Source organism: Anguilla rostrata, chromosome 9 (assembly GCF_018555375.3).
Source record: "Anguilla rostrata isolate EN2019 chromosome 9, ASM1855537v3, whole genome shotgun sequence".
NCBI classification, from domain to species: domain Eukaryota; kingdom Metazoa; phylum Chordata; class Actinopteri; order Anguilliformes; family Anguillidae; genus Anguilla; species Anguilla rostrata.
This window is the reverse complement of record NC_057941.1, coordinates 32,881,416-32,903,654: the sequence shown is the minus strand read 5'-3', so window position 1 is coordinate 32,903,654 and position 22,239 is coordinate 32,881,416. Positions and strand designations below refer to the sequence as shown.

Below are 22,239 nucleotides of genomic sequence, written 5' to 3'. Positions count from 1 at the left end.
GCGGCCCAGGATTTGCTTATGTTGTGGCCTGCAGATTCTGTACCCTCATCTCCTGTTGCTGCCTATTGAGTTTGTTCTATTGAGTTTGTCCAATCTGAAAAAGAAAATCTTGTTTGATTGAATTGCCTTTGTCTGTAAAGTGGTTTATTGAAATTGATGGAATATAGGGGCAAATCTCATCACCAGTGCATCTTGGATAGGTCTGGAAACTCCTGATTTAACGGTGTTTCCACTCTGCTGTCTCTCCTCTTGCTCCACCCCGTGACTGCAGGCCAATGAGAACAGTCTCCTGAGCGCCCAGCTAAAGGGCTTCCCCCTGTTCCTCCACTCCAACCTGGGGCTGAAGGACTGCAGCGTCAACCCCAAGTCCCCGCTCCTCTTCATCACCCGAGCGGGCCAGGTGGAGCACGGCCCGTTGCCCGGCGACGACTGGACCGTCTTCCAGTCCAACCACTCCACCTATGAGCCGGTGCTACTGGCCAAGACCAGGTCTGCAGAGAGCGTACCGCCTGTGGGCGGAGTCTCTGTGGCCGCCCCGCCCCTCCACACCTCCGTGGTGCAGGACCTGGGCCTCCACGACGGCATCCAACGGGTGCTCTTTGGCAACAACCTCAACTTCTGGCTGCACAAGCTGGTCTTCGTGGACGCCGTGTCCTTCCTCACGGGCAAGCGCCTCTCCCTCTCGCTCGACCGCTACCTGCTGGTGGACATCGACGACATCTTTGTGGGCAAGGAGGGCACGCGCATGAAGGTGCCCGACGTCAAGGTACCTAAACCAACGCCCACCGCAACTGCGCCTTTACAGCAGGGTAATGTCAAACTCCAGTCCTGGAGAGCCGCAGTGTCTGCAGGTGTTTGTGGTTTCCAGCAGCCTGCCAAGGCCTTGAGAATGAGGTGTGTGGACTCTTTAGCCAACAACTTAAATTAATTGCTGGTGCCCAGACACACTGAAAACCAGCAGACACTGCAGCCCTTCAGAACTGAAGCACACAATGACATCGTCCCATCGACTGTTTTGATGTGCCGATAATGTATTGAATTGAGTTTGACACCCTTGCTTTAGAGAACTGGGCATATTGTACTCCTGCAGTGTATGAGCAGCACTGTATGGTAAGGGACAAAGGCTCAGGTTATAGTTGGGGGGTGCTACAATAGTACTGCAGGAATTTAATGGTACGGTTAAGGTTTAAGATTTTAGACGTTCTGTGAACTCACGTAATCCATTTACACAGCTGGATTCAAGCTTGAACTTTGCTCATCTGGGAATTGAACCTACAACTTCAGAGTTACCACTTCAGTTCTCTAGCTGTTATGCTGCACTGCCACCTGTGTATGCAAATATAAATGTTGTAATGCAAATATAGTATTGCAAATGAGTCCGTGGTAGCATTAACCTTGTAGTGCAGAAATAGCGTTTTCCATGGTGGAAGATTTATAGTGGTAGATTTAGATCGATTGGTACAGGTCATCCGGTGGCACGGGTGATGCAGCGACACTGGCGACACTGCTGTACACGTGACTCGTTGCTATTGGCAACGCAGGCAGTCATGTGACCCAGCTCTGTCCCCTCTCCACTGGCCTCGATCTCCCACTCCTTTATCCTGGCTGGGAGACAGAGGTATTGCGTGGGTCAGGCCTCCTCTTCGCCTCCCACTAACGAGGGAAAAGAAAGCGTAAAGTCTCATGGCGGGGCCTGGTATCGATCGGCCTGTCCTCAGCAGGTCCGAGCGCTTTGGCGTTTACAGCGCCGCTCGCCTTCGGCACGTTTGAAACGCCGCAGAAGCCTCGTCTGGCTTTCCCCCTCTCCGAGGACCGCGGGCAGCCAGCGGGAGTGAACGTCTAAAGCGCACAAAACGCTAAACGGCGTGAAACAGAGCTGTCAGTCTGACGGCAGTCAACCACGGCGTAAAACTGATACACAGACTGACAAGTGAGAGTGAGAGAGACAGAGACAGAGGGAGGGAGAGAGAGAGAGAGAGAGAAGGTGAGAAAGGGAGGGAGAGAAAGCAAGAGACAGTGAGACAGTGAGAGAGACTAATGGAGATTTGAGTATTTCCTTACTTCATATGCATGTGCTCTGTACTAAATAAAGAAGGGGGAGGTGTTTAAGTAAGTGTCCTAAGGGTGTCTTATTATTTTGAGTTTTCAAATGTTTGGCATCACAATTCCATTTCATGTCAGTTTGAGTTAAGAGATGGGGGGGAGACAAAAAGGAGAGGGAGGAGAAGGAGGGGCCGAAAAAGGGAAAAAAGAGGGAGCAATGGAGAGGGGAGAACGAGTCTTCAGGGCTCTCACCATGGAGACCAAAACAAAAATAAAGGGAAATAAAAGGGAATTTCTGTTGGGATGAAGAGTAGGGAGTTTCACAGAGAGACGAGAGGGGAGTCGTATCCGTGGAGATTCTCATAGTTCATGTGTGGTGGAATGTGTGCATGTGCGTTTATGCGGATTTATGTATGTACAGTGTGTGCTTCTGTTTGTGTGTATGCATAGTATGTCCTGTGATTTATGTGTGTTAATATTTACAGTATGTGTTTGTGATTTTTGTGTCTGGTATACGTGTGTGCGTGTGCGTGTTTGTGTGTGTATGTATTTATGTGCATGTGTGTGCATGTGGTGTACTGCATGTGTGTGTGTGTGTCTGTGTGTGTGTGTGTGCATGTTAGTGACCTTCATCTTCCTCTCGGCAGGCTCTGGTGGAGACACAGAACGAGCTCCGGTCCCATGTGCCCAACTTCACCTTTAACTTGGGCTTCTCAGGGAAGTTCTTCCATGCAGGTGAGTTGAATCCACCAATGAGCATGCTTCCTGCTCAGGACACGCCCACAACCTGCATACATTATGCAACATTCTTGTTTGAGTGTGTATGTGTGTGTGTACGTGTGTGAGTGTGTGTGTGTGCGTGCGTGTGTGTGCGCACACGTGCACTCGGTGCCATACCTTGACTGTTTGCATTTGCCTCAGGTACGGATGAGGAGGACCTGGGGGACGACCTGCTGCTGTCCTATGGGAAGGAGTTCTGGTGGTTCCCCCACATGTGGAGCCACATGCAGCCCCACCTCTTCCACAACCACAGCGTGCTGGCCGAGCAGATGCAGCTCAACAGGAAATTTGCCGTGGTGGGTGTGGGCATCCACGGGGGAGGGGGCGGGAGGGTGGGGGTGGTCACGCACAGATGTCCTCATTCCCATTTGTTAAAAAGAAATATCAGCGCCAGCCGCGAGCTTAATAAATCATCTGTGTCCAGGCTGAGAGATAAGATATTGGAGCCGTAATGGAGCCGTAATGTTGTGTGTCAATATGCTTATGACGGTAGCGAGAGCACAAATGTATGGGAGTTGATGGAAGGAGGAGCTGAAATGGCAGCGGGAATGGAGCCCGAATGGAGCCCAAGCAGTAGCATAAAGGCTGTTCCCGTGCGGAGATGTGACTGGGCAGGCAATAAGAGTGCGGTCTGCGACGTGCTTTTGTGTGCATTTGTAAAACTACTGACCGTGGAAAACACAAATTAAGATAATTCCCCCAGGGGGTGCGGGTGGGCTGGGTTTAGGGGGGGTGAGTGTTCATTCATGTGCACCTACCAGTGATTCCAAGGCGTGTGTGTGTGTCTGTGTGTCTGGGATTGGTGGTTAGTTTGTGTTTGTGCATGTGTATGTGCGTGTGTTGGGTATGGGTGGTTTGTGTGTGTGTGTGTGTGTGTGTGTGTGTGTGTTGTGTCTGTGTTTGTGTGTGTGTGTGTGTGTGTGTGTGTGTGTTTGGGATTGTGTGTTCGCCTGTGTGTGTGTGTGTATGCGTGCGGGGTAGGTGGACTGTGTGCCACACAAAGGTCAGCACGGTATATTTTACAAATTCTCCTGTTCTTTCCTTTGCTCCCCCCTCCCCTCCACCTGTGTCCCATCCCTCTCTCCCCTGGTCTCAGGACCACGGCATCCCCACTAACATGGGGTACGCCGTGGCACCCCACCACTCTGGGGTGTACCCCGTGCACGTGCAGCTGTACGAGGCCTGGAAGAAGGTTTGGGGCATCAAGGTGACGAGCACGGAGGAGTACCCCCACCTCAAACCCGCCCGCTTCCGCCGTGGCTTCATCCACAGCGGGATCAGCGTGAGTTCCCCTCGCACCCGCATCCCCTATAGCAGGCATTACTAATCAATCGCAGATCCAGAGACACCCACGTCCCCTATAGCAGGCCGTACTAATCAGTTGCAGATCCAGAGTCATCTCTAATTTCAAACCCTCTCACTAACTATGTGTACAGTGGGAACGTTGTGTTTATAGAGTGGGGGCTGTGTGATTAGAGTGGGGAGTGGGGGCAGTGTGTTTGTACAGTGGGGACAGTGTAATTACAGTGGAGACAGTGCAATTGGTGTGAGGAGAGTGTGGTTGCTGAGTAGGGCAATGTGTTTTTAGTGGGGACAGTAATTATAGAGTGGGGAACATGTAATTACAGTGGGGACCCTGTAATTGGTGTGAGGAGAGTGTGTTTGCTGAGTAGGGCAGTGTGTTTTTAGTGGGGACAGTGTGGTTATAGAGTGGGGAACATGTAATTACAGTGGGGACAGTGTAATTGGTGTGAGGAGAGTGTGTTTGCTGAGTAGGGCAGTGTGTTTTTAGTGGGGACAGTGTGGTTATAGAGTGGGGAACATGTAATTACAGTGGGGACAGTGTAATTGGTGTGAGGAGAGTGTGTTTGCTGAGTAGGGCAGTGTGTTTTTAGTGGGGACAGTGTGGTTATAGAGTGGGGAACATGTAATTACAGTGGGGACAGTGTAATTGGAGTGAGGAGAGTGTGTTTGCTGAGTAGGGCAGTGTGTTTTTAGTGGGGACAGTGTGGTTATAGAGTGGGGACAGTGTAATTACAGTGGGGACAGTGTAATTGGTGTGAGGAGAGTGTGTTTGCTGAGTAGGACAGTGTGTTTTTAGTGGGGACAGTGTTGTTATAGAGTGGGGAACATGTAATTACAGTGGGGACTGTGTAATTGGAATGAGGAGAGTGTGTTTGCTGAGTAGGGCAGTGTGTTTTTAGTGGGGACAGTAGTTATAGAGTGGGGGCAGTGTAATTACAGTGGGGAATGTAATTGGAGTGAGGAGAGTGTGTTTGTTGAGTAGGGCAGTGTGTTTTTAGTGGGGACAGTGTGGTTATAGAGTGGGGACAGTGTAATTACAGTGGGGACAGTATAATTGGAATGAGGAGAGTGTGTTTGCTGAGTAGGGCAGTGTGTTTTTAGTGGGGACAGTGGTTATAGAGTGGGGACAGTGTAATTACAGTGGGGACAGTATAATTGGAATGAGGAGAGTGTGTTTGTTGAGTAGGGCAGTGTGTTTTTAGTGGGGACAGTGTGGTTATAGAGTGGGGCAGTGTAATTACAGTGGGGACTGTGTGATGGATGGTGTGTTTAGAGTTGAAACGGTGTGCTTAGAGTCGGGACAGTGTAATTAGAGTGGGGACCGTCTGATGGACAGTGTAATTAGACTGGATACAGTGTGCGTCAAGCAAGGCTAGTGAGTGTCTGGAGCTGGAATGTGAATGAGCTATGAGCTCTTTGCAGACATGCACATTAGTGTGACAAGAAACCTTTTTTCTGCTATTCCCTTTGAGATAAAAATGCTGGTGCTTTTCCAGTGTAGGTGTCATGTGTCGCTGCTCAATATAAGGCTTTTCGCTTTTTTGGCAACGGAGTGCAATGCTGTCAAGGTGACAGACACTCTGTCTGTAAAATATTCTGTATGTGGAATATCTTCGGCGGCCTCCAAGGTCTCGACATTGATCGTTTTCCTCTTATTTTTTGTGCCTCGCTCAGCATTTTCCGGGGTTGGGTGGTTCTCTGCCGATATCCCATAAATACAAAAAGGCAATTTTTTCCTGCCATTTCTTCAAACCATTTCATTTATATGCAGTGGTAATTGCATGCTTAACGTGTGTGTGACTGACTGAGCATGTGTGCATGCGTGTGTAGAAATGTGTGTACGCGTGCGATGTGTGTGTGTGCATGCACTCACATGTGCGTGCATGCGTTCGCATGTACGTGATTGTGTGTGTGTGTGTACGTGTCTGTGTGTGCATGCTTGTGTGTCACTACCCTGCATTTGGTCTGTTGGCAGGTCCTGCCCAGGCAGACGTGCGGCCTCTTCACACACACCATCTTCTACAGCGAGTACCCAGGGGGGCCCAAGGAGCTGGACAAACTGATCACTGGAGGAGAGCTTTTCCTCACCGTCCTCCTCAATCCTGTGAGTGATGCGCACAAATTCTTTCACTGAGCTGCGGAATACTTTCACTCAGCTAGAGAACCCATTCAATCAGCTAGGGAACCCTTTCACTCAGCGAGAGAACCTTCTCAGACAGCTAGAGAACCTTCAGAGTCAGCTAGGCAACCTTCTCATTCAGCTAGAGAACCCTCTCACTCAACTAGAGAACCCTTTCACTCAGCTGGAGTCCCTTTTCACTCAGCTAGAGAACCCTCTCAGTCGGCTAGAGAACCTTCTCAGTCAGCTGGATAACCCTTTCACTCAACTAGATAACCCCCTCCCTCAATTAGAGAACGCTTTTCTCAGCTAGAGAACTCTCACACAGCTAGAGAACCCTTTCAATTTAGCTAGTGAATGGTTGCATTTTTATTCACTTTCCTGCCAAAAAAGCTCAGCATGCCATTTCACAGCACTTAAGGGTCAATAAAAGGAATCAGAAATGTGCTTTTATTTATCTGCTTTCGGGTCTATAAATCAGTTTATTTTTTAACATTTACAGTCACTCCACTGCTGAAGCCGCCTCTCAGAATCAATAACACAGCTGCTCGTGGTTGTTTTGACTAGTTACTGCACAGTTAAATTCAATTAATAAACTGAAAGTTTTATAAGCATATAATATAATATATTTCCATAATGCTGGTTTGACCCTTGTCATTTGGGACATGTGTGCTAGAATTTTGTAATGTTTTTAGAAAAGGGATGATTTGACCCTGACCCTATCTCCTCCTCACAGATCAGCATCTTCATGACTCACCTGTCCAACTACGGGAACGACCGGCTGGGCCTCTACACCTTCCGGAAGCTGGTGAAGTTCCTGCAGACCTGGACGCACCTGAAGCTGCAGACGCTGCCACCCGTGCAGCTGGCCCAGCGATACTTCCAGATCTTCCCCGAGGAGAGGGACCCGGTCTGGCAGGTAGGGCTCTGCCCACAGGAGGCACCATTGTCCAGCTGGCACAGGTCATCGTTTACAGTACAGCCTGCCCCCCAGAACTTCGTATAAATCATTTATTGGTATCAAACAATGTTTCAATCCTTGATGGATCGCCGTCAGGTGAAGCTAAAAGTTGTCCCAACTCATATACAGTCAGGTCCATAAGTATTTGGACAGTGACACAATTTTCATCATTTTGGCTCTGTATGCCACCACAATGGATTTGAATTGAAACAATCAAGATGTGATTTAAGTGTAGACTTTCAGCTATAATTTAATGGTTTTGTCAAAAATATTGTATGAACAATGTAGGAATTACAACCATTTTTATACATAGCCCACCCCCCCCCCCCCCCAATTTTAGGGGCTCAAAAGTAATTGGACAAACTAACATAGTCATAAATTAGATTGTCACATTTAATACTTGGTTGCAAATCCTTTGCAGTCAATGACTGCCTGAAGTCTTGAACCCAGAAATCACCAGACGCTGGGTTTCTTCCCTGGTGATGCTCTGCCAGGCCTCTACTGCAGCTGTCTTAAGTTCCTGCTTGTTCTTGGGGCATTTTGCCTTCAGTTTTGCCTTCAGCAAGTGAAATGCATGCTCAATTGGATTCAGGTCAGGTGATTGACTTGGCCATTGCAGAACATTCCACTTCTTTGCCTTAAAAAAGTCTTGGGTTGCTTTCGCAGTATGCTTTGGGTCATTGTCCATCTGCACTGTGAAGCGCCGTCCAATGAGTTTTGAAGCATTTGTCTGAATCTGAGCAGATAATGTAGCCCTGTACACTTCAGAATTCATCTAGCTGCTTTTGTCAGCAGTCACATCATCAATAAATACAAGGGAACCAGTTCCAGTGGCAGCCATATATGCCCACGCCATAATACTACCTCCACCATGCTTCACAGATGAGGTGGTATGCTTTGGATAATGAGCAGTTCCTTCCCTTCTCCATACTCTTCTCTTCCCATCATTGTGGTACGAGTTGACCTTTGTCTCATCTGGCCATAGGATGTTGTTCCAGAACTGTACAGGCTTTTTTAGATGTTTTTTGGCAAACTCTAATCTGGTCTTCCTGTTTTTTAAGCTTACCAATGGTTTTCATCTTGTGGTAATCCTCTGTATTTACTGGTGAAGTCTTCTCGTGATTGTTGACTTTGACACAGATACGCCTACCTCCTGGAGGGTGTTCTTGATCTGGCCGACTGTCGTGAAGGGGTTTTTCTTCACCAGGGAAAGTATTCTTCTGTCATCCACCACAGTTGTTTTCTGTGGTCTTCCGGGCCTTTTAGTGTTCCTGAGCTCACCAGTGCGTTCTTGCTTTTTAAGAATGTACCAAATAGTTGATTTGGCCACACCTAATGTTTTTGCTATCTCTCTGATGGGTTTTTTTTTCAGCGTAATGATGGCCTGCTTCACCGACAGTGAAGCTCTTTGGACTTCATATTGAGAGTTAACAGCAACAGGTTCCAAATGCAAATGCCACATTGGAAATCAATTCTAGACCTTTTATTTGCTTACTTGTAAATGAAACAATGAGGGAATAACACACACCTGGCCATGGAACAGCTGAGCAGCTAATTGTCCGATTACCTTTGGTCCCTTAAAAAGGGGGGGACCACATATAAAAAGTGCTGTAATTCCTACACCGTTCACCCGATTTGGATGTAAATACCTTCAAATTAAAGCTGAAGGTCACTTTGAGCTCATATTCATTATTTAATTTCAACTCCAATATGCTGTGGTAGACAGCTAAAATAACAATAACTTTGTCAATGTCCAAATATTTATGGACCTGACTGTATATGGACTAGTAGGATTGTAGATCTCTAGCTGTTGAATTAGGTGTGCTTTATTAGGGGTGAAAACCTACAGGACAATAGATCTCTGGGGATGGGGCTGGGCAGCTCTGCTTTGGATAAAGCATTCATGCATGTACCATGAACTGTCATTACTGTAAATAATGTACGGGGCTGATGGGGCCATGTAAAGGATTCATGAGTGTTGAAGATGGGACGATGGTGATGGATTGCATTTACATAGCCAGCAGGGATATTTTAGCCAGCAGTAACTCTGGGTCGTGGTTAGATGCCCAGGCAGATACGGTCAGGTTGGGGTATTTTACCAGGACTACGGGGAATTGCCAAATCTGTACAGGAACGTCCGTCGGATCTTTAATGAATCAGGACCGCGCACGACCCTCTCATCCAAAACTAGGCCTCTCCCATAGCCTAGCATCCCTGTCGCTACAGTGTATTGATTTTCTTGCCCGGTTCACAGGGAATACATACCCCTATTGGTCAACCAAAAAATGCTCCTAGCTACAAATACGTTTTTCCCAGTGCCGCTTAGCTCCATCGATAAGGCCAGAGAAAGATGCGGAGTGTAAAATCGGTTCTCTTTTGAACTTTGCTGAATGGTTAATTGGAGACAGCGGAGCAGGGAGAATAGCTGGAGGACAATGTGCCGCATCCGGCCCTGCTCGGCGCCGGCACAAAGCCATTTCCATGGAGTCTCGCAGAAATTAAAGCCTCATTGTTTTAACTAAGCGCCCTGTTAATTACGAGAAAAGAAAAAGCATCTGCTGGAGTGTAATTAATGTAATGTTCTCTTAACGCACTCCTCGGAAACAAGGACGATGCTTTCTGTTCGACCGCTTCCGTTTGCTCGCTTTTTGTTTGGTCTGTCCCATTGTCTCTAGATGTGCATATTTCTGTCTGTCTGAATCTGTCAATCTGTGTGTTTGTGGCTGTTTGAAAGCAGATGTATTTGGAAGAGTTTGACATGGTGTACATTTCAGAGAGAGTGTTTGTATTTTCGTGCGTGTGTGTGTATGTCTGTGTGTGTGAGTGTGTTTTGTCTCTGTCTGCTTCTGTGTGCATATTTTATCTTTGTCTGGGTGTTCGAAAACACTAATTGAAAGCTTGAAAAGTGTGTGTGACTGTGTGTGTCTGTCAGTGTGTGTGTGTGTGCATGCATGTGTCTATCTGTCTCTGTGTGTGTGCACGTGTGTGTGTTTGAGTGTATGTGTGCGCTTTTATCTGTTTGTGTGTGTGTGTGTTTCACTCTGTTTGTGTCCTGCAGTGCAGTGATAATTACTTGACAAGGCAGGCTTTGTCTCACAGGGAGAAGCTGTCTCTTTTTTTTTAACGTTCTGGGAGTTCAGACCGAGAACTGCAAGGTACACATTAAAAGTTTTTGTGAAGAGGGAATAGATGTGGCATGCATATTTATGTAAATTAGTATAATTGTTTTAATAACCTTTTTAAGTTAATCATATTAGCATTTTTTTTTTTTGCCTCCCTTGCCACCATACATGACTCACACCATGCTGTGCTCTGTTGTGTGACAGGAGTTAATTATTATTGCATTAACTGAATTGCATAATCGGCCCATCTGAGCCATGAACCCTGTTGAGATGCAGTGTTTTTTTTACCAGAATGGAGAGGGTTCAGACTTTGGATGCCACAAGCATCACCCTGACAAATTGTAGATTAACCTTTTGTGTGTCCTCACTCCAGTGTGAACTGAAATCCCGTGATGGTATTCAGCCAACTTGCCAGCGAAGAGCTCTGGCATTTAGTGAGAAGCAGTAGGGCTGTGTCCCATTTTTCTAAGTGGCCTTCCCTTGCAAACTTCACTGTTGAGGATCTGACATGGCACCGAAGGGGGAGAACTAAACACTTGTAATGAGGGGGAGGGAGCCCGGATGGAGCATAAATGCACTGTTCTTCATCTTCATCTTCATCGACTCAGACATGTGCTAGAGGAAGCTGTCGGTCATCTTGAGTGTTCACCGTGACCAGAGACGGACCTAACGGTGGCTTGTGTGTTTTATGACCTTGTGCAGATTCTACAAATTGTATACAGCCAAGATTCAGTTCTGTATGGTCTTTTTACACCCCCTTCTCCCACAAAATGATGAAGCATTCGCCCTTATCCGTGAATTGTTACACTTTGTGACATACTCTCTGCTCCGTCTGTCCGAATTCAGGGAATTTTAACAACGATTTCGTCTGCACAGATCCTGAAGTTTAAAAACCCATTTAAAAAAACATCGATTTTTCCAACGCTTGTTTTGCTGGCCTTTATTGCATATTGAGTTCAAAGCAGATTCGAGAACAAACTGAATGATTCATTCTACCTCTTTGAATTAATAGCGAAATAATGATTGCATTGATTTTCCCAAATTGAACCGTGCATTAGTATTTATCCTACATTCTTTAACATGGCATAAAGAAAGAGTGCAACAGCATGAGACGCAATTAGGAGGAAGCTTGGGGAATATTTTACAATGGATTCAGATCATTGGCATGCTTGTTAATGAAGCAAAATAAATGAACACAGGTAGCTTTCAGTCTTGAAAATCTCAATGCTTTGAATGGTAAATTAACAGTTCTTCATAATTTGGCTCCCATTCGTTTTTACCCTGTTATTTACCTTTAAAAAGCCTGAGTCCTTTGTCTGCAAACACAGGGGGGGCAATGCACCATGGGACTGCTGGGGCTCTGGCTCTAAAATCTCGCTTTTTGAAGGGGGGGGGGGGGCTCTCAGTATCCAGCGGTGTTGTTTTAAATGCCGTTCAATTGGCTGAGATGAAGGCACTCAGTTGAAAGAAAAAACACTCATGTAGAAAAACAGCCATTAAAATTGCACCACTGGAAGAAGGTTAAGATATATCTCCTCTGCAATAAAATGAAAAATATAAAACATTCCAAGTACACAGTCTTTTTTTTAATGAAAACCCATAACTAATTTTCTTACTGGCTAGTTTCATCACTTTCTTTGTATAACTTTACACCTTCATGTTATGCAAAACCTCCATTATACATCTCCAACCTACAGAATTAATTAGACATGCAGGAAATTCAGTGTTTTTTTATTGGCAGTGTATGGCTCTGAATGTGTATTTGACTCATTCCCTCAAGAACAGCTGGTGGAGGAACTGCGTAACAAACCTCACTAGGGTTATTAACGGACTGTACCCGCTCTTAAAGTGAAGACTGATGGTGCATCCGTATCTCGTAAGGGATCCCCACAAGTGACGTTTACCATTGAATTGTGGGGCTTGGGTTTCATTACAGTCGTTTATTTCTAGGTCATGTCAGTAGAAACATGGGATTTTGAGTTTAGCTCAGGGTTTATCAAATGTTGATGGAATGGAGTGAGTCACACAAACATTTTTCCAAACTTTCCCACGAGTCACTGTCCATACATGCATCATAAATTCACAAAGGTTTCATATTAAACATTTTATTGTAGTTGCCCGTACAGAAGTCCTTTCAAATGTGGAAAGAAATGGACCTACCACAGCATATTTACCCTTACTGCTGAAGTGAAGTTTATTGAAAATGTCAATACTCTGATCCTGCTGTTTTAATGGTTCAGAGTACTGCTTGCAAGCAGAATGAGGGAAGTGGATGGGGATTGTTAGTTGTACACTACGTTTCCAAAAGTTCTATGTTTCCAGAATTTCACACCCATATGCACTTGTTGAACATCTGATTCCAAAACAAGGGAATTAATATGGAGTGGGACCCCCTTTTGACCCCCCTTCTTCGGGGAAGGCTTTCCAGTAGATTTTGGAACATGGCAGCGGGGATTCGCTTCCATTCAGTCACAAGAGCATTAGTGACTTTGGGCATTGATGTTGGGCATAAGACCTGGCTGGCAGTCGGTGTTCCAATTCATCCCACAGGTGTTTGATGGGGTAGAGGTCAGGGCTCTGTGCAGGCCAGTTAAGTTCTTCCCCATCAAACTCAGCGAACCATTTCTTTATGGACCTTGCTTTATGCACAGGGGCATTTGTCTTGAAACGGTAATGTAATTGTATGTTGTAGCATTAAGATTTCCCTTCCCTGGAACTAAGGGGCCTAGCCCAAACCATGAAAAACAAACCCAGACCATTATTTCTCCTCCACCAAAATGTACAATTTGCACCATTCTGGCCGGTACAGTTCCGACAAACTGACTTGTTGGAAAGGTGGCATCCTGTGACAGTGCCACGTTGAAAGTCACCGAGCTCTTCTGCAGTCTTCTTCAATCTGCTGCCAATGTTTGTCAATGGAGATAGCTTGGCTGTGTGCTTTTCAGCCACACCTGTTAGCAAAGGGTGTGGCTGAAATAGCCGGAACCACTAATTAGAAGGGGTGTCCGCATACTTTTGGAAATGTAGCGTAGGTTTGCGATGCTACCCCTGTGCGTGTTACTCTGGAAGATCCAGCTGTTTAAGTGATTGGCGTGCAGAGTGGCAGCTGTGTGTAGCCCTCGGTAAGGTCTCCTATCCAGAGTAATTATGCGTAATGAGCTCGGCAGGTCCTTCCTGGAGAGAAACGGCCTCTGAACGGCGGTTATGAAGTGTGATTACAGGGCACATCGGAGGAGGGTGAATCGGCTGTCTCAAAGTCCCAGTGTGTTCAGGAGGCTTTTCACACGGCTGATTTTTAACCCCCTCCGCTTCCCCTCATCTGAAGGGCGAGGCTGCCCCCTGTTGGCCGGAGTTTTGATTTACATTCAGTGGCAGTAAATTGCATCAAGGACTGATCTGGGACAGGATTAATGGCCCTGGTGTTTGCTAGTAGGAAAATAGCATATTTCCCTGAGCCTGACCATTTGTCATGTGAAATATTTTTGAGAGACCTGCTGCCTGTTTTGTGACCACTTATGCAAAGAGAAATGTGTATGTGTGTGTTTAGAAGTCTACCAAGGTGGTCATAATGAAATGTGCTCCTGTATTAGAGTGTGCGCCCATGTTTGTGTGTGTGTGTGTGTTTATAAGGGCTTGTGCTCTTGTGATCCTTATACAGTATACTGCAATAGTGTCTGCTAAAGTGGAGGGCACAGAGTTGAGCTCCAAAAGGCATGGGATGGCTTCTGCCACCAACTCTAGCCTTTCTTGTTCTACAGGACCCCTGCGAGGACAAAAGGCACAAAGACATCTGGTCCAAAGAGAAGACTTGTGACCGTTTCCCCAAGCTGCTCATCATTGGTCCACAGAAGACCGGTAAGGCGGAGCTCCGGGAGTCGCTACGGTGACAGCCAATCATACGCAGTCCGTCAGCCTCGGTGTCCCAGATGTTTGCATTCTAGGCATGCTCACTTGAAGGCTGAAGAGGGAACTGTGTGTGCGGTGGCATATAGATCATTTGCAGCTGAAGTCATTCACGGGAATTTTCGGCAGTATGCTTTGCACATATTTTCATTGAAAAGAATCAGACGGTCTATCTCAACTTAACCTTAACAGCTTGAGAGTAAATGGGAATTCCAACTTTATTGCACAGGGTAATTAAAATTCTGAAATTGATCTCAAGGGAGTGAGATTCCACTATCAACTGTTAATCCGTTCATTAAAAACTGCATCACAGTGCTAAGCTTGAACCTTTGTCTTTACCGCTGAGGAATTCTCTACGTTCTGTTGCCATTAGCTACACATAGCATCCACCCCACTTCCAGTCTGCTTTGCACCTTCAGTAACAGTATCACGCTTTACCGCCATTTGTATGATGAATGTCATTGGTTACTCTGTCTGCTTGTGAGTGAATGATGAATCCGGAGAGGACTTCTGAATTGGGTTCCTGATGGTGAATTCTGCCAGGTTCACAAAGTAAAAGTCCTCCCCAGTATTTTGTTCCAGTCATCTGGATTTGCTAATTAGAACAATTCTTCAGGTAGGAGGTAGGAGTAATTAGTGCAATCAGCTGGCGCTGAGTTCATGGATGGAAGAAACACATGGCAGGAGTTTTACTGTCTGATCCCTGGGCTTTGTACCTCTGAACTCTGTGCAGGCACCACTGCTCTATATCTCTTCCTGGGCATGCACCCCGACCTGACCAGCAACTACCCTAGCAAGGAGACCTTCGAGGAGATACAGTTCTTCAATGGCCACAATTACCACAGAGGAATCGATTGGTATGTTTTTTTCTTCCTAGTTCATGCTATGTCCTCTGCTTTTCAGAACAATACACAAATAAATAAACAAACAAACACAAATGCTGAACTATACTGTATGGTTGTTATTATTTGCAAGTATTGCACTGATGTCTTATCTGTTTATTTAGAAGACACTCTCAGACTCACCTAAATTTCTGAGTATACGGCGCAAAGCTCAGGCTCTGTCCCCCAGAGCACACCGCCACCTAAAAGGCAGCACAGCGCCATCTAGTGCTGTGTGTGTACAGGTGCTTTTGTAGCAGCTCTGGGATTAAAGAGGCATCTACTAAACTGTGACTCTGTGTGTGTGTGTGTGTGTGTGTGTGTGTGTGCCTGTTTTATGTGCGTCTTACAAAAGGTACATGGAGTATTTCCCCTTGCCCTCCAACACCAGCTCGGACTTCTACTTCGAGAAAAGCGCCAACTATTTTGACTCTGAGGTGGCAGCACATCGGGCAGCGGCACTCCTGCCCAAAGCCAAGATCATCACCATCCTGATTAACCCAGCTGACCGGGCCTACTCCTGGTACCAGGTGAGTGCTCACCTGCCTGGCACATACACCTGGTTTTATCCACAGTGCCTCATACCAAATAGGTACTCACGCAATCTGAGACCAATCAGGTACTCAGTCTTTCTCATACCCTCCAGTTACTCACTTTGTCTCATACTCTTCAGTTACTCACTCCGTCTCATACTCTACAGGTACTCATACTTTCCAGTTACTCTGTTTCATACCCACTGATCTTTTCAGCCATTTCAGTTACGTTTATTTATTTATTCGTTAGATGTCTGACCTCATCACTCGCAATGTTATAATTATTTGTGGCCAAAGTGAAGAATACGATGTTGAGTTGTGTTTTAATTTGCTCTGTGTAAGAGCGTGTGCATAATTAATAAATTCTTAAAAATCATCCTCCACAGCACCAGCGTGCCCATGATGACCCAGTGGCTCTGAGGTACACCTTTCATGAGGTCATCACTGCTACCCACAATGCACCACTCAAACTGCGGGTCCTACAGAACCGCTGCCTGGTGCCAGGCTGGTACAGCACTCATCTGGATCGCTGGCTCAGCCACTACCACCCCAGTCAGGTGCGTGCGTGTGTGTGTTTGTGGAGCCGTGTTTGTGTGGTGTGCATGTGTGTATGTCTGTGTTTGTTGAGCTGTGCCTGTGTGAGAGTGTTGGTGTGTAACTGAATAAAATTATTTGATCTCATGCTTCAAAGGTTCTGGTGCTGGATGGACAGATGCTCAGAACAGAACCTGCCGCAGTGATGGATAAGATCCAGAGGTTTCTGGGACTCGTTAACACAGTCAACTACCAGAAGATCCTTGCGTGAGTGCTTTTAAAATCCACAAACGGTGGCTCTAAATAACACTGGCAATACAGTGTGACTTATATGAAACCTGAAGGAAAATAATTTTAAACTGCATACACTCTTTATCGAAACAGGAAAGGGCACATCTGAAATATAAACTGTTTCTGCACTGATCAGCAGGGTGTTCTTGGACTGTCCTTTTTATTGCCAGCAGTAGTGCAGTTAGCAAGCTTTCTCTCCCCCTTCTCTTTCTTTTTTCCTCTCTTCCCCTTCTCCCCCTCTTGCAACTTATCACTAAGCAAGGCTAATAAACAACAACATCTGTCTGTCGCCTCCCCAGTTGATGGATTGATGAAGGATTCTCTCCACGGCCCCCCCTGTAGAAACATATTGAAATTGATATTTAATATGCCGTTTTTCCACCTCCAGGTTCGACCCTAAGAAGGGCTTCTGGTGTCAGCTGCTGGACGGAGGCAAGACCAAGTGTCTGGGGAAGAGTAAAGGAAGGAAGTATCCCGACATGGACTCTGACGTGAGCCTCGCCTGCCTGTCTCGCACACAGTTACACACACATACGACAAAGTGTAGAATTCACTGTGAATGTGTGCAGGGCCCCTATTTTTGTCATTTCAGTTGGCCTCTACCACACAGCATGTCACCACCACACGCGATTAAACACTACACATGCACAATCACATATAAATCAATCACATGCAAACCGCACAATACATGTTACACACCAAACATGCACAATCTACACTCTCTACATTTCTCTCTGATACAAGAATTATATACAACATGCTATACACGTATGCACACACGCATACCCACACACATTCACGCACACACACACACACACCACACACACACCAAGCCTCTCTCTCTCCTTACTCCTCTCTGGTCTTTCCCTGGTCCCGCAGTCTCGAGCCTTCCTGAAGGAGCACTACCGGGACCATAACATTGAGCTGTCCAAGCTGCTGTACAGGATTGGCCAGCCGCTACCCAGCTGGCTGAGGGAGGAGCTGCTCAGCTCCAGGTAGCAGGAGCCGGGGGGGGGGGGATGCGACCGACCATCGCCACACCCAACCAGGAGATGAGAAGACTGATGGACAGGAGCCCGTCCCTCCCCCCTCTCTGCCCACAGCCAATCAGAGGCACCCAGAGATCTTCCCTCGGCCAATCGGAGGCGCCCATTGACCTTCCCTCAGCTAGGGGCCTGGGATGGATAGGTGGGGACGGGAAGAAAACAGCGAGGCTGCAAGCCAGAGACTCATTTACTGAGAAAGACTGTTGCACGCCCCCAGTGGAGGAGGGGGAGGGGGGCAGAGACACTGCACAATGTGCACTGGACAGCGGGGGCTGGGGGATTGAGATAAAGGTTTATTTTCTGTCCAAATTTAATGATGCAGCCCTCTCCTTCCCCTGCCCCAAATCTACACCAGTGTTGGAATGTCAATCCACACCGGCACATACACACCCTTTGCTTTGGGATTGGTTTTCCTCTGCTTGTGCCAGTTATGAAGTACACTAGCTGTTAACAGTTTTAAGAACCAGGGTGGAATGTTCTTCCAGACTAATGAGGATGATTGTTTTTAACAATGAGGACGATTTTTTGAAACATTTTATTTGGAACCATTTTTTTTTTTGCTGCCTTTTGAAGGTGAGGACACCTCAGAGTATTAGGAAAGCTAAGGTATGAAATCTGTTGGCTAACAATTTTTTTTCTTCTGACAAAATTTAAACGGACTAACGAACAGAAAAACGTCTTGCAACAATAGCACAATGTCGACACTTGGCAGGGGATGAGGTTTAGACTGAAAACAAAAGCGTGAAACGTGCAGATGCAAGTCTTGAGAGCGAGAAGATCAATAAACGGCAATACAGCAGAGAGACCATCCCACTTCCAGCTAGCTGTGAGAAATGAGGCGCGTGCTTAGTATTGCAGATACCCCCGCAGTGTTTTCTGCACCGCAGCCTCTTGTATTAACGCACCGATGAGCCGCGTTTCGGGGTGAAGGCAAACATAAACTTGAACATTTCGGAAATAAAACAAGCAGTGTTGGAATTTCATTCTCGTTATTCCAAAGCCTTAAAGTAGCAGCGCGTGATTCTGGTCTCGGATCCCCGTCATTATTTCTCTGCAGTAGACCGATGTTTAGTGTTTTCTTTTTAGCGCGAGTCGTTTAAATAGAAGAACGACCTCTTGTATGTACAACTGGCCACCCCAAATTGGTCCGTGTCAATGACGTTTCTTCATAACTCTCGAGTGCAGGAGAAGGCAGCGATCAGGGTGAAGGGGGACCTAAGTGTTCCTCCTTATTTAAAATCCATGTGGGCGACTGAAGTCAGACAAGCGGTTTACTTTTCCAAACTGGCTTCTCCTCAAATTTTAGTTTAGTCATTGCTTCTTTATTGGTTTCATCAGAATGGCCCAGAGCAGCAGCAGCAGATTCCTGATTGGTCAGGACCGCTTGCGACAATGCCTACTGTAACGTCTATGAAACATGGAACTTTTTGGAACTGTTTAGTAAGTGCAGCGCGCACTCTACCTGTCAAGCTGTTTGAGCGATACTGACAGAAAGTTGATGCTGATGCTCCTTAGTTTTGAAATCGGGGAGGCGTACGATACTGTGTGTCACCATGTCAAGATGCATTTTTGTTTGTTTTGCCAGTATTGCCAAGTTTTTCAGTTTTCTTGCATATTGCCCCAGAGGATTTAAGGTGTGGAGCATAATTCCCTCACCCAGAAAAACATCTTGTCTATTTCTACCCAGCGCCATAGTACTCAGTAAAGAAGTGCTCAGTTCTAAAGTGGTATATCGTTCTAAAGTTGGTCTTGGTTTATTGAAGAAACCCACTGTTTTTTTTTTCTTTTGCTTTTTTACCATGATGCCGGTTGCATTTCAGTGTCTGCATAGTTGATTTATATTGAACAAATCTTTATCATGATTGTTTTTTTTTTTTTAATTACTTGCATCCTAAAATAAGCAGGACCAGGTACAATTGTTGGTGGGCTACAAATTAAGGTTCAGCTGTATTAATTTACAGTATTTTTAATGTTAGTATTATAATTTGGCAAGTGAGTCAGCGCATTCATTCATCTGTAGTCAGCGTATTGCTAGACATAAGAGTTAAAGTATTTTCTAATTGTGTCACAAAACAGTGTTTGTTTTTACCAAGAAAAGACTCATTTTCTACTCCTCAGTGAGTCCCTAAAGATGAACGGATGCAGGTAACCCTACCCCCCACTCCCCACATGGCCAGGTGTAACACTGTGTCCATCAGATTTATCTCCCCTGACAGGTTGCCATAGTGATACTGCAGAAGCCAGATATTACACAAGATGCATGTTTTTGGTTTGTTTTTTCCCTGAGGCAAAATTGGCCCTCATCTCCGACTCTCTCCGAATGACAGAATCTGTCCAGGAATGCCATACATGCAGTGCTGTCAGTGGCTTAGTGTCTACAGTAATAAATAAACTAATAATGCATTTTTGTCATGACAAGCATTAAAAAACTTTTTTAAAAATAATAAGGCACCCTAAAATAAAAGAAAAAAGAAAAGATGACAAAAACGAAATGCAGGGAAGCAGCAGAGAAGATTTGGGCTTGTAACATGGAAAGGATCTGTTGATTAAGTGCCGGTGCATCTTTGTAGAGCTTTAGAGATGAGAGATTGCCTGCCTGTTCAAAGCATCTCCAATCTGCAGGTTGTTTTAATGCTGAAGACATGGTCATGAGAGAGTGACAGATGGAGAGCTTTTCCATGCGGGTGCAGCAGACCGACTTCCAACCACAGGTTTCAGTTTTCCATGACCAGTCATTTCTATTCATTTTATCATGCAATGAATGAATGATGGAATGAATGAATAAGTACATAAATAAACATAACTTGATGACAGAGAACAATGATTTTCACCCAATGGAAAAAAAAAACATAGATCCCCTCCTACGGGAATGCTGTAAATGTAAAATGTTACTTCCTGGTTCGGGTCCAGAGGAGGCCCCGCCCAGACATGGCGGTACGTGTGGCAGCGGGTCTCACCTCACATCCAAATGTGCAGAATAATAAAGTCCCTGTGTTGTTCTGTGTACATGGAGCAAGGAAATGACATTTTAAGATCTCATTGGAACGGGCCCAGTTTTAAGACTGTATTGAACCCATGCCCTTTGAAGGGCTTATTGGAAATGGGCTGCCATCTCAGCTAAGCAACAAAGTTTTCCACATCAATATTTCACCACCACTTTGCCTGATTGTTACCGTTGTTAAGTGAAGTCGGTCTGTGTTTGCCACAGATGCACTGAAAAACAGAAGCGTAATTAGGATTACTCTATCAACGGGTTGATCATTAAGCTTCGAGTTTGTTTCTGGGTTCTTAAAAGTGGAACGCTTTCCGTTTTTAAAGGGGGGCGAGGGTCGGATTGAGGTATATAAAAACATTTCACATTTAATTGTATTGAAAATAAGTATTCAGCTTAAAATATCTGGAAGTTAAGTTTCTCTTTGCTCTATTACCGAAATAATTGCTGTGTGAAGTTGAGTCAGATCTTCCAGCCTTTTGGGCCTTCTGGTATCCTCTTCCCCTGATAGTGCAGACTTTTTTTTGGGTGCTTGACAAAATAGTCGTCTGAAGAAAGGAAGCTTTAGAATGTAATCTACTGGCTGAAGCTGAAATGCACTGCATTGTCCTCATCGTGGTGGTTTCTTTGGTTTACACATGTCTAGACCTCATTTCCCTGTGTCTGTATTGCAAGCTTCTTCATAAATAGTGGGGGTTTGAAGGAGGGGTTAGGTGTTGTGGATTTTTTTTAAGGTACTGGCCTAACCTGATATTCAAGAGGCTGTGTTTTGAACCCCCTAAGTAATTTGTGTATCAACAGTTGGACAGCATTCAGGCGCATAGTTGCATCAACCAACTCTCACGCACACACTTTATCATGCACACACAAATGCATACACACACTCTGACACACAGCTCTTGCTTTCACTTCAGCTGATTGTAAATGTGCAAATTATTTTATTTTTTAGTTTTTGGTTTAGTTTCTGACTGTCATAAATTATTGACCATGACTGGAGGTGTGCAGTTTCTGCACTTTTTAACAATGCAATAAGAGGTACGGCTACCCCGGCTCAGGATTTTCTGAGCGGGGGGAGGAAATTGTTTTCGGAACAGTGTTTGCGATTGTTTGTAATGTGGGCTTGGGGACTTTACTGTGTTATGGGAGCAGAGTTCACTTACGGAACTGAAGAACGGAGTGGAACAGAGTATTTGGGCTGGAACCTCATGCCCTAATGTGACTGTTGTGAGAGTGGCTCCGCCCATCTGGATGAGAATTTATGGCTCCTCCCACTCTCCTGTGACGACTCCTCCCTGCTCAGTCGCCCAACACACCACACTGCCAGTTTGTGTTTTCAGTGGCCCTGTATTAAAATATAATGACCACAATAACAGTAAGAATAGTAATAATATCAATGGACTGTACAATCAGACTGTAATTGTTATGTTTTATTTTTAATTATTATTGTGTAGCTACTTTGTGATTTTAATTTACAAATAAAAATGCCACTGTCTTTTTAGTGCTTTGATTTACTTGTTTGGCCTGAGCATTGAAAATTCACTAAATAGACAATAGAACAAAGGTTATCTGTTGTTTTTTGTTGCCCATGTTGTTGTATTTCATAATTATTATATTGTTATTAATTTTGAAAGTGTATATGGCTAAATTGGGTGAGTCGAAAAATCTATTATTTAATGGTTTACAGATTCTTCCAGAATATAATTTAAGTGTGATTGTTTCATGGCTATAT

General features: G+C 45.4%; 1 protein-coding gene across 2 annotated transcripts in view; it reads left to right on the top strand.

Annotated features, from left to right (window-relative positions):
• Positions 1 to 22,008, top strand: part of LOC135263612 (bifunctional heparan sulfate N-deacetylase/N-sulfotransferase 1-like) — an 85,415-nt gene extending 63,407 nt beyond the window's left edge. For both annotated transcript variants that reach the window (XM_064351862.1, XM_064351861.1), the window contains exons 4-16: positions 272 to 766; positions 2,691 to 2,778; positions 2,965 to 3,119; positions 3,920 to 4,105; positions 6,104 to 6,232; positions 6,984 to 7,166; positions 14,089 to 14,185; positions 14,967 to 15,090; positions 15,470 to 15,644; positions 16,034 to 16,204; positions 16,339 to 16,448; positions 16,861 to 16,963; positions 17,352 to 22,008. In XM_064351862.1, coding sequence (XP_064207932.1) covers positions 272 to 766; positions 2,691 to 2,778; positions 2,965 to 3,119; positions 3,920 to 4,105; positions 6,104 to 6,232; positions 6,984 to 7,166; positions 14,089 to 14,185; positions 14,967 to 15,090; positions 15,470 to 15,644; positions 16,034 to 16,204; positions 16,339 to 16,448; positions 16,861 to 16,963; positions 17,352 to 17,471 — 2,136 coding nt within the window. In that variant the 3' untranslated portion in view covers positions 17,472 to 22,008. The remainder of the gene's footprint in view (positions 1 to 271; positions 767 to 2,690; positions 2,779 to 2,964; positions 3,120 to 3,919; positions 4,106 to 6,103; positions 6,233 to 6,983; positions 7,167 to 14,088; positions 14,186 to 14,966; positions 15,091 to 15,469; positions 15,645 to 16,033; positions 16,205 to 16,338; positions 16,449 to 16,860; positions 16,964 to 17,351) is intronic.
• The last annotated feature ends 231 nt before the right edge of the window (positions 22,009 to 22,239 follow it).